Here is a 16,156-nt window from a genome sequence, read left to right on the forward strand (position 1 = left end):
ACTAGACCTTTATTCTGACAGCCTCATGTCGTGGTATGGGGTTCCTTCTTTATAAAGAATACATAAACGTGCCACATGAATGGGTCTCTTTTTCATTGTCAAATTATATTTCAACGGGTAGCAATTTCACCAAAGTAAATGTCAGTGGGTCAGTTATTTTCTATAAGTTAGGTAGTCTATGCCCGGGATAAAAATATCCTTAGTTTTTCGAAAAATTCAAAGTTTTGTAAGCAGGAAATTTATAAAAATTACCACATTATTGATATTGATGTCAACACCGAAGTGTTGACTACTGGGATGGTGATACCCTCGAGAACGAAACGTCCACCAGCAGTTGTGTAAACAGTTATCGAAGGTACCAGGATAATAATTTAGTACGCCAGACGAGAGTTGAGATAATTAAACAATTATATTTTGATATAAGAAATGGAATATAGTTACCAGGTCAAATCATTAGCGGCATTTTGCGTATGCAATTGTATTGACTTGATATACATCATAACTTTGTATAACTTTAACAGCCTATGGTGCTTACAAATCATAGTTGATCAGATTTGAACTACTAGTAGTCCTTGTTTTTTGGCTATTCTCACTAATGTGTGTTTTCACAGAACTAGTATAGATATTTGTTTAGAGGCCAGTTGAAGGACGCCGCCGGCCGGTGCGGGAGTTTCTCCTGCATTGAAGATCTATTGGTGATCTTCTGCTGTTATTGTTCTATGGTCGGGTTGTTGTCTGTTTGACACATTCCCAATTTCCATTCTCAATTTTATATTTGTTAGTATAGTCGAGTTAATTTCCATTTTCTATGGATAAAGTATTGTGTTAGTCGTCACAGCATTTATTTAGATAAAGACACAATTGGTTAACGGGTGTTTAAAAGTCATAAATCAATTGACAGAAAACAAATCTGAAATTATTTTAGGGAAAAAAACCTTTCAATATTGTCACAATCATATAATAATTGTTTGGAATAGTTTTGTGAAAATAATTGTATGGATTTCAAGATTAAATATGCGACACATTATTACATCACCGTATGTGATGTCAAACGGTGCTGACGATGATTGATGATGTTAGTGTTATTCTGCGGTTTACATTTTGTAACGACTATTAAAATATTTATGTGTACGTCTCTTAGTGCTGTGTGTTCTTGCGTTTGTTTGTGCTCTGTACTTCTGTCAGAAAGTATTCTTGTAATTTATTAACATTGCCATAAATATGGGAGGTTAGACTAAGCATAAAACCAAGTTCAAATCACAATAATGTTCTTAATATCTTCTGTACAAATCGGAGTATATAGCAGTTGTTACCAAATACTTCGTGTCTATGTATGTTGGCGTTTATTTTTGTTTTATTTTAATCGATTTATGTCAAGGGTATACTACTGAACTAATATACATTTGTTTAGGGGCCAGCTGAAGGACGCCTCCGGGTTTGAGAATTTCTCGTTGCATTGAAGACCTGTTGGTGACCTTCTGCTGTTGTCTGCTCTATGGTCGGGTTGTTGTCTCTTTGACACATCCCCATTTCCATTTTTCAATTTGACTGTTGCCTTTAAGTAAGCACAGCAAATTTTAAGTAAATTCATGTGTAACAGATTGTTTTTATTCCTGTTTTGTAGACCTCTTTGATGGAGAAAATATTGGTCGGAAATCGTTATTTTAAGCTAAGTCATCATTAAAGTCGACTTTCCTGTTATATTTCAGCAAAGAACCTGCGTTTTAAAATGGGACAAATATATTTCAGATCACCTTTATAATGTAGACATAATACAAAGAGGAAAATATTTTAAGAAATAAGAAAAGAAATTACACATTATAGTTTCAGCAACAATGGACCACATGTATTTCTGTTTCCTTTTGCTGTAAAAATAATATAAAAAAAACATCAAGAACATTTTCTTCTTTCTGGTCGCGTAACTGTACGATTTACATTCATAGTTTAGTCCCCTCGCTGTTTCTCATGACAACCCTCGTGATATACAATCTTGTTCCATCTTCTGTCGATATGACGTACCAATAACATAAAAATTGATATGCGTTACAGTGTTTTTCTTTAACATAAATTACAAGTCTTTGCACAATTTTTTGCCATAAATTCTGCATACAACGAATTTGTACAATAACCAAACTGTTGCCAGTATTTACATGATGTTGTATCTCTGCTATCTACACATGCTGAAAAAGAAGAACATTCAATAAGAAAATAGCGGTACAATTTAAAACGAAAACCAGTAGAAAAACCATTTAATCAGAAAACTCTAGTTCTCCCTAGGTCTAGATGATTTTTTGGATGAATTAAACAGTGATTACAAAATATCAAAAAAGAAGAATATGTGGGATGATTGCAAATGAGACATCTCTCAACAAGAAACAAAATGAGTCGAAACAGACATTAACAGCTATTAAAAACATTTCGTTCATGATTGGCAAGCACCTGACTTGAGTAATCCCCAGTTTCATGTAGCCGGTTAAACTATTCTCATTTTCGTTTATCTTCCGGCCATGTGCATTTGAAAAGACAAAAAGTAACGTAGACAACGATTTTATTTAAATACCAAAGGGTTACAAAAGTAAAAAGTAAAGTAAAACTAAACTAACACTTTTGCGGTGTAAAAAGAAGAAAAACATTGTGTCACAATTTGTAATTGTGAAGGTACGATAGTAAATATATTGTAAAACCCCACAGCCCCTGTACAAATGATCAAATTGCAATAAAGGGAATAACGGAATATAATGAAATTATCCTACCAAGTATGGGAGCTTTCTGCCAATTAGGGACGTTTCATTCACATGGTAGACTTTTATAATACTCCAAAGTTTGGTAAAAGTATGATGGCCTCCATACAAATGATAAGACAAAAATTGCGGTATCGCGTTGTCAACTACACATGATGGCAAATGATAGGATCAGGTAAGAAATGTCCTTTCAATAATATTAGATGAGTAACATTCACAAAGTAGTATTGTCACAATACTCTAACAAAAAGTCAGCGTCCCATTTAGACTGTCAAAAATGGTCGATTCACAATTGCGGTACAATATGGACATTTACGCATGATGACTTTCTTTAAAAAAAGGACTCTGAGGATTTGAGTTCACAATGTGTCATTGGTAGAATATTTGAAAAATTGATAAAGCACAACATATCCCATTTAAAATAGTTACTACTAAGTGTGAAAGCTGTATGCCAAACGGTCTCATAGACAAATAGACTGACGGAAACTTCCCAACCCTTGCATCTTGATGCACCGGGGATAATTAACACCTTATTAACGTTGAATTATGCCAATGTAGAAAATGTAAAAACTAATAACTTCAATAACAATGAATAAGAAACCCTCAATAATTGCATATTAGATATATTAAAATACGTTTAATATAAAAGGGCAAAGACCTTATCATCTATGTTCTGTAATATTTGACATCTTGTATACATAATTAAAGAGTATAGTAGGTGGACTGAGTGAGTCAGGCATAGTGTTAGATACTAATTATTTATACAAAACCGCAGTGAGAGAACATAACAGGAAATCAATATAATAAGATGGAATTATAGTTGCAAAAAAATCATATGTAGTAATGCACTTCCTATACCTGTTTCATGAACACCAAGAAAAGGTTCAATATATTATTTGAATGTATTGGCTTCCGAAGCTACACAAAACCCCTTACAAATATAGATTTATTTCGTCTTCAAGCCATTGTTCAACTACTAAATTGTCTATTCTTCTTACCAGCACACTTGGTACAATTAAAAACCTGATAATAAATTGTTCAAATAAGGCCTTCGAAAATAGTGGAATAAATTACTTTTGGAGTGTCAAGAACTCGTTGGAAGTACTTGATAAATTGCATGCTTATATTGGTGATTTTGAATCTGTTCAAAGTTTTGATTTTTCTACCCTGTATACCACATTGCCTCACATTCTCATTTAGAAAAAATTCACACACCTAATTAAATGGGCATTCAAAAAATCAGAATGTAAATATATATGTTCAAACTCTTTTAGGTCATTTTTTAGTAGCAATAAACAAAAAAACTATGTTAATTGGACATGCTTTGATACTATATATGCCCTTGAATTTTTACGAGATAACATTTTTGTTCGCTTTGGGGATTCCGTATATCGTCAGATTATCGGAATTCCAATGGGGACTAACTGTGCACCACTTATTGCGGACCTGTTTTTGTATTGTTATGAGTTACAATTGATGACAGAAATAAGCAAAGACCCATCGAAACAACATCTGATAAACAAATTTAATAATACTTTTAGATATTTGGATGATATTTTGGCTCTCAATAATGACGACTTCAGTATGTATATTAATGAAACTTATCCTGTTGAACTTACTTTAAATAAAGCTAATACTAACAATGACCACTGCCCTTTTCTCGATCTTGATATCTATATCACTAATGGAAAGCTGAATACTAAAATTTATGATAAAAGGGATGATTTTTCATTTCCTATCGTTAATTATCCGTTTTTAGATGGTGACGTTCCCTTGTCACCATCTTACGGTGTTTATATATCTCAACTTGTACGATTCGCTCGTGTATGTAACACTGTTTTAGATTTTAACGAGAGAAATTTATGTATTACTGAAAAATTATTACACCAGGGTTTTCGATATCACAAACTAGTCAAAACATTTACTAAATTTTATCATCGGTATAAAGACATCATTCGTAAATATAGCTCAACATGCAGACTTCTAATACGTTCAGGTATTTCACATCCAATTTTTTATGGTAATATTCTTTATAAAGCAAAAAGGTGTCAGTATTCACCTCAGAAACTTACAAAACCTTTGAATAGACTTATTAAGAAGGGATATAATTACGATACTGTTGTCAAGTCATTAAAGATTGCATATTTTAGCGTTAATATTGAGTCACTGATAAGCTCTTTATATCGGAACTAAACACATTTATTCTAAAAACAGTTGTTGGCATGACACGGGTTATGTTCTTTTCATATATGTTATGATGGTATGATACTAAACCCCTAACGGGAAGGATTGTGCCTGATGTTCATATGATGAAATCATAATCTTTCAGTCAGTTTAATTGAAGTCTGGAGCTGGCATGTCAGTTAACTGCTAGTAGTCTGTTGTTATTTATGTATTATTGTCATTTTGTTTATTTTCTTTGGTTACATCTTCTGACATCAGACTCGGATTTCTCTTGAACTGAATTTTAAAAGAGGGACGAAAGATACCAAAGGGACAGTCAAACTCATAAATCTAAAACAAACTGACAACACCATGGCTAAAAATAAAAAAGACAAACAGAAAAACAATAGTACACACGACACAACATAGAAAACTAAAGAATAAACAACACGAACCCCACCAAAAACTGGGGGTGATCTCAGGTGCTCCGGAAGGGTAAGCAGATCCTGCTCCACATGTGGCACTCGTCGTGTTGCTTAAGTGATTACAAATCCGGTAAATAGTCTAATTCGGTAGGTCATATTCATGAAAGGGAAGGGGATTGTAGTTACGACGTAAGGAACATATCCGATATCATTTGTGAAACGGTTATTCCATAACGGTCAACCAACTCGTGATGGCGTCCGTAAAATTTACGAAGGGATGATTTTAACTTCACCATTTGGAACTCTTGGTTTAATAGCTTCCTTGTGAAGCTTATTGTGCGTTTTGTTATGCGTTTACTTTACTACATTGGTTAGAGGTATAGGGGGAGGGTTGAGATCTCACAAACATGTTTAACCCCGCCGCATTTATGCGCCTGTCCCAAGTCAGGAGCCTCTGGCCTTTGTTAGTCTTGTATTATTTTAATTTTAGTTTCTTGTGTACAATTTGGAAATTAGTATGGCGTTCATTATCACTGGACTAGTATATATTTGTTTATGGGCCAGCTGAGGGACGCCTCCGGGTGCGGGAATTTCTCGCTACATTGAAGACCTGTTGGTGACCCTCTGCTGTTGTTTTTTATTTGGTCGGGTTGTTGTCTCTTTGACACATTCCCCATTTCCATTCTCAATTTTATATTCAGGAAATAAGATATTCTATTTACAAACCTATTTGACATATTTCATAAATTATCATAATAAAAAATGACAGTCGTATTACCAGTTATGTCATAATCGATCACTCAAATGGTGACATTTGACCGTTAATTAGTATATATCTTCTTCCACATTTAGTTCAAGATGTCATTATACAGTGATCTGTCAGTGATCAGCATTATTATAAAGGCGATTAATATTATAAGAGTGTACGCACTTTTAAATATCATTATTCGGCTATATAAATGTTCAACATGTTCAATATAAAGCGAAAAATTAAATGTCTTTTTAATAATAAACCAGCCCTTATCAACAGTTAATTTAAATTATTACTGTACTATATATATGCCATTTTCGCAATGCAATGTTGGTTAATAATTTCTTGATTTGTATTTGACAGTACTGATAAAACATATCCTAGGTAGCATACAATGTAGCATAGAGTTAGTCTCCTGCAGCTTTGGAAAAATGTTGGTTTTTTTTAAGTTTTAAGGAAGTATTCATAACTTATTAACATAATTGAACTCATCATATATACCAGAATCAAAATTATGTACGCAATACAAGTGTATCACAAAAGCCTCATCAATGCATAAAAAGTTTACAAAAACCAAATAAAAAAAAGTGTGAGTTTCATATAAAAAAAACTTTTTAAAATATATGCAGTGTTATATCAAACTTTTTTTTCGTCTAAAAAGAATCTAGTATCTAATTTTCACTATTTTTTTTAACAGAAATACATAAGTTACAATTTTTTCTGTAGATTTTCAGTTAAATTAATATCTAAGAATGCAGTGCTGTTGTCCACTATCATAGCAAGATTATGTTTGAAAATAAATTACAAAAAAATCTCCTTTTAAGACAGCGCGTAACTTATCTTGACATGACATAAAATATTTATAAATTTGTTTATTTTTTTTATATAAATTCATAAGGAAAATATCGTATAAATATTTCAAACAAGATATGGAAATATCGTAAATTTCAGCACTATTACCAAAAAAAACCATATAAAGGTCCCAAATATATAAATTCTGAAAATGTTTTTGAATACTTTTGAGTTCTGTTAATGTATATTTTACGTAATCATTTTACTTACTAGAATTGTGGCAGAATCCACACGTTTTACGGCAAAGGGTGAACAGATCAAAGGCGTTTTTACGTTATCATTTTACTTACTAGAATTGTGGCAGAATCCACACGTTTTACGGCAAAGGGTGAACAGATCAAAGGCGTTTTTACGTAATCATTTTACTTACTAGAGTTGTGGCAGAATCCACACGTTTTACGACAAAGGGTGAAAAGATCAAAGGCGTAACGTCTATCAATACACATTCCTCTCCAAAGGTCACACTGTGGTGATATGTCAAAACAGATATTTTCTTGAGAACCGTGTATATTTTTGTCTACATATGGAGCATATGTATTCCTTGACCTCCATTGAAATAATTGGTTTATATTTGTTGTTGCTGGAAGTAAAATAAATATGAATTAATACAGAAACAATAATATGAATAAAACTAAAAAAAAACTTTTGAAAATGCTTAAACAAAAATATTTCTGTATTGTTTCATATAGCCTGAATGTCATAAATTTTGATTATCTTATCACATCATAACTACATTTCAAACTCCCTGCATTAACAAATAAAACACAATGCAAAATTAAAAATAGAAAAAATCACAATTTTTTTTATAGAATTCCTTCATTAACTTGCTTTTCATAATCTGATATCATAAACCAAATATTAGGGAGAAATGACATTACGTGATTTTAGAGGTTTCAAACGTTACCATTTTGTAACTGTAACATTTAGCACTGAAATATGTAAATTTGGTTGTTACTTTATAAAGCGTCAACTTAGAAAAGTCTGAAATATATTTTTTAATTCCTTAGACATCTATGCACTGAACAATCAACCTAAATAGGAAATCAAACCACCCTTCTGCACATTTTTTTTTACAATTGTGCATGTTTTTATGTGAAACATTATTTTCAGTATCAACATGTCAAATTTTCATAAACTTGCAATCCTATCAAACCACAGAAATATTTTTGAACGGATTATATGATTATAAAATATTTTTATTCTATTGATAACATAGTTTATATTGCTTCAATATCTTATTTTGGCAAGTTCAGGTGCCAGCTTATATTCGATATAACATTATAGCTTAATACTATTCATAACAAATATACATATCTTAAATTAAAACTTACTTACGAATAATATTCCTTGTCCCTGTAGACTGATGTCCTGTAATGAAATAATTAAGAGTTTATTTGCAATCAACAGAGTCTACTATTTTATTTTTTATATTGAACAAAATATATTTAGACTCCCTTATTTGCAGCAATGTTCTATCGAGGAAATTGTTACAGGAAACGTAAGCTCTGGAAAAACTTTATATGATAAGTTACTGTTATACAATAGTTGAAGAAAGTGTCATTTTAGGTGTAACATTCAAGAATTTACTACCCCACAATATTAATAACTCATATATGATGTCAAAATACATATATGATTCATGAAAATAAATCATGCGGTATAATACCATACACACTATATCAAAGAGATAGAATTGAACTCGTTTTAATTTGATTACCAAACAAATCTTGATATATATGAGCTTAATTTTTATGATATAATAATTGATGATATATAAATTATCTACTTATAACTGACCTTCACAGAGACCATTATCACAACGCTGACCTTCTCTACATTTTTTACACGAATTGCCAACAATATATGGATCTTTTCCAAACACATTGCCACTGAAAAAAAGGTTTTATTTATGGACTGTACAATATAGAGTTTAAAATATTATTGACACCTGTCTATAATTGAAGATTAAGGGTTGCCCTTTTGATGTAGGGTGCTTTATTTGTATCGTAAGTGTTGCTGTCAGATTGAATTTGATACTTATTATCCTTTTGTTTGAATTAGGATGTTACCAATATGCATTAGAGGTAAATGTTCAAAAATAGTTAACTGTTGTGGTGGAATTTTGTCTTAGCAAATTAGTTTTAAATGCATAAACACCTTAATTCGTCAACTATGCACAGTACACTGTACAAATAATGCGACTCTTGTGACATAATATATCCGATGACATCCTTGTGACATAATATATCCGATGACATCATTCCCTTTATTTAGTTTTATCATTAGCAGGTACATAACAAATACAAAATTGGCACACAATAAATCAGTTAAAAAGAAGATTTTTATATGTTTTTTTATTGATGGAATTTTATCGTTGATGTTCTACGGTTAGCAGGTTGTGTCGACTATTACATTATTTGTTTGTGCATTTCTCTGTTATAAATGTTCTTGCGTGTATTTGTGCTGTATTTCTGTCATGTAGTGTTTAAGAAATATTTTTTTGACATTGTCATATAGCGGGAGGCTTGGCATGCCATTAAATCAGGTTCAACTCACCTATTGTTTGTTTTTAAGTGTGATAGCGTTTATTTTATTGCACTTCGGTGTTCCTGTTTTTCTTTCTTTTCCTTTTATATTTAAAGTGTTTCTTTTGGCTTTAATATCTAACCTGGATTTGTTGGGTTTTTTTTCTCTATCGGTTTATGACTTATGCATACAAGTATATTACTGTAATCTTTATTTTGAATGTATTCATGTTGTTCATTTTATTAGCCTATTACAATATTTCAATGTGAATTGCTATTTGTATATACATTCACACTAATACTTACGGTGGGTTATAAAAGCAAACCAAGAACCAAGCATCTTTAACTGTCACCCCATTTTTCATAAACAACACAGGACACCTTTTCATGCTACAACCAACTTTGGATGTATCAGCCCATATCAACTGAAACAATTCAACAACTTCATTTTCCTTTCATGTATTGATATATAGCTGCATTATTTATCTTCGATTGAAATAGCTTTTGATTTTGTCATTTGGTGGACTTTCAGAATTAAATTTCCCTTAGAGTTCGTTATTTTTATTATTTTTCTTTTTCCTGATTTGTTACTTTAATTTTGAAATCATATGCGTAATTGTTTAACCATTCACCAATACTTGTATCTCAATATTCAATAATTATAATAACCTTATCATAAATACCAGGGCAAAAAATGGAAGTTATATGCGCGTATCGTCTACAAAAGGCTCAGCAGTGACGCTCGAAGTAAGAAAAATAAACAGGACAAAGAAAGTACAAGTACAAAATACCTGAGTATAATGTCCTGTCTTAGAAGACAGTTTATCTCCGTATTTGTATTCATCTTTGCCACTGCTCCACATATTAAAACCCTCTTCTAGGAGATCTTCTAATTGCTTATCAGCTGTATGCATTGCCAAATTTTCTCCATTGCCTATCCTCTGAATCTGAAAATGACAGTTCTCTGCCCATCTCGAGGCTTCTTCTTCCAATATCGGGCTCCAGTCCTACAATTGTTATCGTATAATACTCAAACGACAATCTGTGCGCATTTTTTTTTTTTTTCAATTGAAAAAAAAGATAACTGCCGTAAAACACTTGAATTGAATATGAATCATGTATTGTAGTTTAGAAGAAACATGCCAGTACAAAATCCTAACTAAACGATGTAAAAAAAAATGGTTTCTTTTGCTTCGTTCTCTTCTTGCATTTATGCAAGACGAAGTAGGTTTTAACATGTTTAAGTTTTTCTTTTGAAGAGTTTCACCATGCTATCTGTAAATTATTGCATGTAAGTAAAACCAGAATACGACAGCTCGTATAGATTTTATTTTATAAAGAAATGAATGTTCCCTTTTTGTAATTTTATACTTGTGTAAAAGCTTTGTGACCTACCAAATAAGATGTATTACCGGGTTTGTACTGACATGAGTAACACGACAGGTGGCATGATATGCTTACCCTTTCGGTGCATCTGAGATCAATACTGTTTTAGGGTGGGGTTCGTGTTGCACAATCTTTAGTTTCCTATGTCTTACTAAAAATGAGCACATGATCAACGCTTTAACATCTCTATGCTATTAACAAAAGAAGCATTTGTTTCTAACAATTACATGCATATGCTACAACTAAGAAATTAGTTTGTTTTCCTATGTATTGTAGTGACGCTTTAATATTAAAAGAATTGTGTTGTGTGATAATTCTATCGAAAATACAATATGTTCTATGTTTTACACTAACTGAAATATATCTATTTTTGTTAGAAACCCGTTGATAACCTCTGTAACATCATGGTTCTTGGTAGTTTTGAATGATCACAATAACCGCAAAGGCTCACATATATTATTAACTGGCAATTTGACAAACAAAAAATATTCCAAAGAAACGCTCAATAGAAGTCTAGTTTGGCTTACATTTCCTAGTCCTGAAACTTTCGAAAAAAACCAACACCATAAAACAAGCAAGCTGTAGACACAACACACACATAAATGTATATATTCATAGGTCTAGACAGAACTTACCAGTTTCTGCATGTTTGAAGCTTTAACATCCCTCCTGATATCATTATGCAAGTCAATCAGTAGTGCTTTGTAAGGTGATATATCAATCACAGATTCTACTGACAAAATCCACAATACAAAAGTAAGGAATCGGTAAATTATTTCCATTACTACAAAAATCAATGACGAAGTTGGCAATTAATTCTGAACGTACAGACTTTGTAACGTTGTAGTCTGTATATTCTTTTTGTAAACTATCTGTCCCAAAATTCCCAAAGGGACGTGAACACAGATGTAAGACACTTTGTCTTTAACACTGATGTTTAAGATATAAAATAAAATCTAGTTCCCAAATATGAAAAAAAAATCCTCAACAAATCACTTTAGACTCCAGACATTTTTCATTAAGTAAATATTTATACGTTTTTTCTCGCAACCAACAAATAAGTTTTGACTTTTTTGAGTCATTCGTATGTTAATTTGTTCAAAATCATGTCATAATAATAAACGTATCAATTTAATTTAATACACAATTAAAGTAGCAAATGGAATTAGCTTGTAAAAGTAAATACAATGAAATAATTAATCAAAAGTTATGACAAATGAATTTCCTCCTTTAAAATAAATGTATTGCTGTATCATACAATATAAGTTCCGTTTGACTCAGCCAAATGAATCAAACTATTGCACAGTTTGTTAAGGATTGGTTAACAAGTTATGTATGATATGTCATACGTATGATTTAAAAGATAACATATGCAACATCTCTTTTAATATTCAATTTGATACAAATTTCAATTTGTCGGTTAATTGAAAACTGTGACAGTTATGCAAATTTCATACTTTAGTTTTAACCTAAATGACAGCTGTCAATTAAAAGTTGACCAGGAATATAAAAAAAAATTGTTTGGTTGCTTCATTCGGTACATATAAAAGCCAATGGTAACTTGACGATGTTAAAATTTTATAAATCCAAAAAGAAAATGAAAATCGAGGTACAAAACCCTGTGAAAACACACCAACTCTGATAGGAACAAGAACCAATGTGTCAACAGGAATAACATCTTCTGTTATGTTTGAAGCATAGTCAATCCGAATACACCCAGTCAAACGTCCAAACCAGTACCTGGAGGACACTGTCATATAAATACTTGCATATAATGAACGCATTTGTCCTTCAATTTATTGAATAGGCGTTACTTCCTGTTTGGTGGAATTTGTTTTTATATTTTTTAATTAGTGTTTACTATTTCGTGTATTGTTTATGCATTTCATGACTAAATATCCGTGGTTGTTTTTACATTTTAATACACTGTCATTTACTTCTATTAAGTTTACATCATCATAAAATTATAAGTTGTTTCCTATTATTCTATCGTTTTATCAATTTGTTTACATCATTCTCCTTGTTAAATGTGACACTTATGTAGTAAAGAGACTTTAAAAGTTATACAACGTTATAATTTATGCAAATTGATGCAAATTTACATTACTTTTAATATTGTTCGGAGACAATATCATCGAAGTTACGCGTGCCATGGTCTAGTAGTTGTTTCTTGTTTTTAGATTATTATTTTATTTTGTTGAATCATGATTTGTTATGATACTTAAAATTAATTGGAAAGGATTATTTTTTTTGTGATTTTTAATGATGTTGTAAAAATTTACTTCAACTCTTTACGCAGGTTCAATTCCATTTACGTCATTTACGATTGGCGTACTTAATTATAATCCTGGTACTTTTACACCACTGGGTCGATGCCACTGCTGGTGGACGTTTCGTCCCCGATGGTATTACCAGACCAGTAGTCAGCTCTTCGGTGTTGACATGAATATCAATTATGTGGTCATTTTTATAAATTTCCTGTTTACAAAACTTTGAATTTTTCGAAAAACTAAGGATTTTCTTGTCCAGGGAATAAATTACAATAGACGTATTTGGCACAACTTTTTGGAATTTTGGATCCTCAATGCTCTTCAACTTTGTACTTGTTTAGCTTTATAACTATTTTGGTATGAACGTCACTGATGAGTCTTATGTAGAAGAAACGCGCGTCTGGCGTACTAAATTATAATCCTGGTACTTTTAATAACTATTTACAACATAGTTGTCTATAAGTTTTTTGTTTGTTCATTCCCTTGAATTCATGATATTTTCCACTATAGCGTCCATTATCATGATGTTGTATAGTAAATTGAAACAAAAACGAACAACTGAGGTTGGTTCGGTTATAGAAATATTATAACATAGACTTCTACAATTCGACAGGAAAAACAAACATACTAAAGGGTGCATGTATGTGTATACTGATGTATGCCTTTTTTATCATGGTTCTCAGTATATTAACTACATATGAGTCTGAATGTTCTTCTTGTAACTTTCACCTCTCTGATGACTCGAGGATTGGTAGTAAGTACTTTTCCCCGAATAGAAACTTCATTTTGTTTCTTGTTTTCGGTTAAGAAATTACTCTAAATCCCCTAAAAAAGTCAGAAGCTCTTCAAGTATTAATACAAACAGGTGTTATTGGTGAAAATACATTAAGAACGCATCAAATTCTTTTATTTTGAAACACACGGTGGATACTTCGACTTGTGGACAGTTTGTTTCAAAGGGTATTTTCAGAAAAGAGTTGAAAGCTTCACTACGGTCACGAGTTATGTGTATGACATGCTTTTCTTTAAATATGCGTTGATTTATATGGAATGTCTTACGTATCTGGAGTGTCGATCCCTTAATGTAACATTAGGGCTATCAGCGTTATGGCTTTGAAAGTTCCAGATAAAGATAAATCTAGATATGCACGTCAAGGGAAGTCAAATTTATAGGATTATTTTCTTTTCTTTGATTAATTTAATACAAATTAACAACCAATCAAAATGATTATATATAAATGGTGTGAAGAGTTTGACAATAGACAGTTTAATTGAATTTATAAATATTTACATTCAAATTAGTCAACTGATGAAACATAATGAAGGCCAAACATATTTATTTCGTGTGCTGCTCGTCACACATTCCATGTAATATGTTAAATTGATACATTTTATGATTAGAAACGTCAATCGCTACATAAGACTCATCCATGAGTCATTAATAAAAACAACTGACTTTCCAAATCTACTACGAAGTTAACGAGCATTGCAAAATATCATTCGTAAAAACTACACCACATATGCGGCTGATTTCATATTTGCCTGATGATAGAAAAAAGTATAGTGTTTCAAGTATAATCTGTACATTTCCTAAACAGTAAATGCACAGAAAATGGCACCAACAAGGATATTTCGGCATCCAAATTGGATGTAAAAAAATAACATATGCTCGTTTCGTCTTCATTAAATTTACCAGATGCACTAAAATTAAACCAGCTTGAAGGCCAGATCTATAATTCATTATGTAATATAATATCATTGCAAAGTTTGAACAATTGGGCTTATTCTAGTATTAAAATATTTGACTTTTCTATACTCTACACATGTATTCCCTATTCTGAAACTAAAAGACAAATTGAAAGAGTTGGTATTGCTTTGTTTCATAAAAAAGAATGGCGAACATAAATACAGGTATCTCGTCTTGGGGAGGGATGAATCCTACTTTCAAAAGAATCATTCGGATTCAAACAAAAAATTCACTGAAAATGACATTATCAGGATTTTTTGATTGACAACATATTTGTTACGTTTGGAGAACATGGTTTTCAACAGACTGTCGGCATTTCATTGGGAACGAATTGTGCCCCTCTTCTTGCCGACTTGTTTCTTTATTATTATGATGTGACTTTATACAAGAACTTCTTAGGAAAAAAGATACCAAGTAAGCAGTATTCGTTATCTTTACTTTCCGCTATATAGATGATGTTCTCTCACTAAATAATTCAAAATTTGGTGACTGTTGAACGCATCTATCCCATTGAACTAGAGATAAAGGATACAACAGATACAGTTAAGTCTGCCTGATATCATGACTGACATCTAGAAATTGACAATGATCGAGGGTCGTTTGAAAACAAAACTATACAACAAAAGAGATGATTACAACTTCCCAATTGTGAACTTTCCATTTCCATTTCTATGTAGCAGCATTTAAGCAGTGCCTGCATAAGGAGTATTTATCTCCCAATTGATTTCATTTTCCCGGACATGATTTTCTTGATAGAGGATTGCTTCTTACAAGGAAGCTATTACACCAAGAGTTCCAAATGGTGAAGTTGAAATCGTCCCTTCCTAAATTTACGGACATCATCACGAGTTGGTTGACCGTTAAAGAATAACCGTTTCACAGATGATATCGGATATGTTCCTTATGTCGTAACTACAATCCACTTTCCTTTTCATCACGAATGTGACCTACCGAGTTTGACTATTTACTGGGTTTGTAATAACATGAGCAACACGACGGGTGCCACATGTGGAGCAGGATCTGCTTACCCTTCCGGGGCAATTTAGATCACCCTCAGTTTTAGGTTAGTTTTAGTTTTCTATGGCATGTATGTTGTGTCTTTTGAACAATTATTTGTCTGGTCTGTTTGTCTTTTTATTTTGTGGCCATGGCGTTGTCAGTTTAGTTTGACTGTCCCTCTGGTATCTTTCGCCCCTCCTCGTTATATAATATCAGAACTTCTAATTCAAATGCATATTCTCAAACATATTGCAGTGTCTTTTCTTGTTTATTTTAAGACAGAAAAATAATGTTACA

The 16,156-nt window shown here is 31.9% G+C and overlaps 1 protein-coding gene across 1 annotated transcript; it reads right to left on the bottom strand.

Moving 5' to 3' along the window:
* Positions 1 to 1,664: 1,664 nt before the first annotated feature.
* Positions 1,665 to 12,610, bottom strand: LOC139510531 (cysteine-rich secretory protein-like). The gene is made up of 7 exons (XM_071297098.1): positions 11,479 to 12,610; positions 10,249 to 10,464; positions 9,764 to 9,882; positions 8,730 to 8,821; positions 8,268 to 8,300; positions 7,303 to 7,512; positions 1,665 to 2,180 (listed from the first exon to the last, which is right to left on the bottom strand). Exons 1-7 carry the CDS (start codon positions 11,623 to 11,625, stop codon positions 2,059 to 2,061), a joined length of 939 nt encoding a protein of 312 aa, XP_071153199.1. The 5' UTR covers positions 11,626 to 12,610; the 3' UTR covers positions 1,665 to 2,058.
* Positions 12,611 to 16,156: the final 3,546 nt, after the last annotated feature.

This window comes from Mytilus edulis, chromosome 2 (genome assembly GCF_963676685.1).
Source record: "Mytilus edulis chromosome 2, xbMytEdul2.2, whole genome shotgun sequence".
NCBI classification, from domain to species: domain Eukaryota; kingdom Metazoa; phylum Mollusca; class Bivalvia; order Mytilida; family Mytilidae; genus Mytilus; species Mytilus edulis.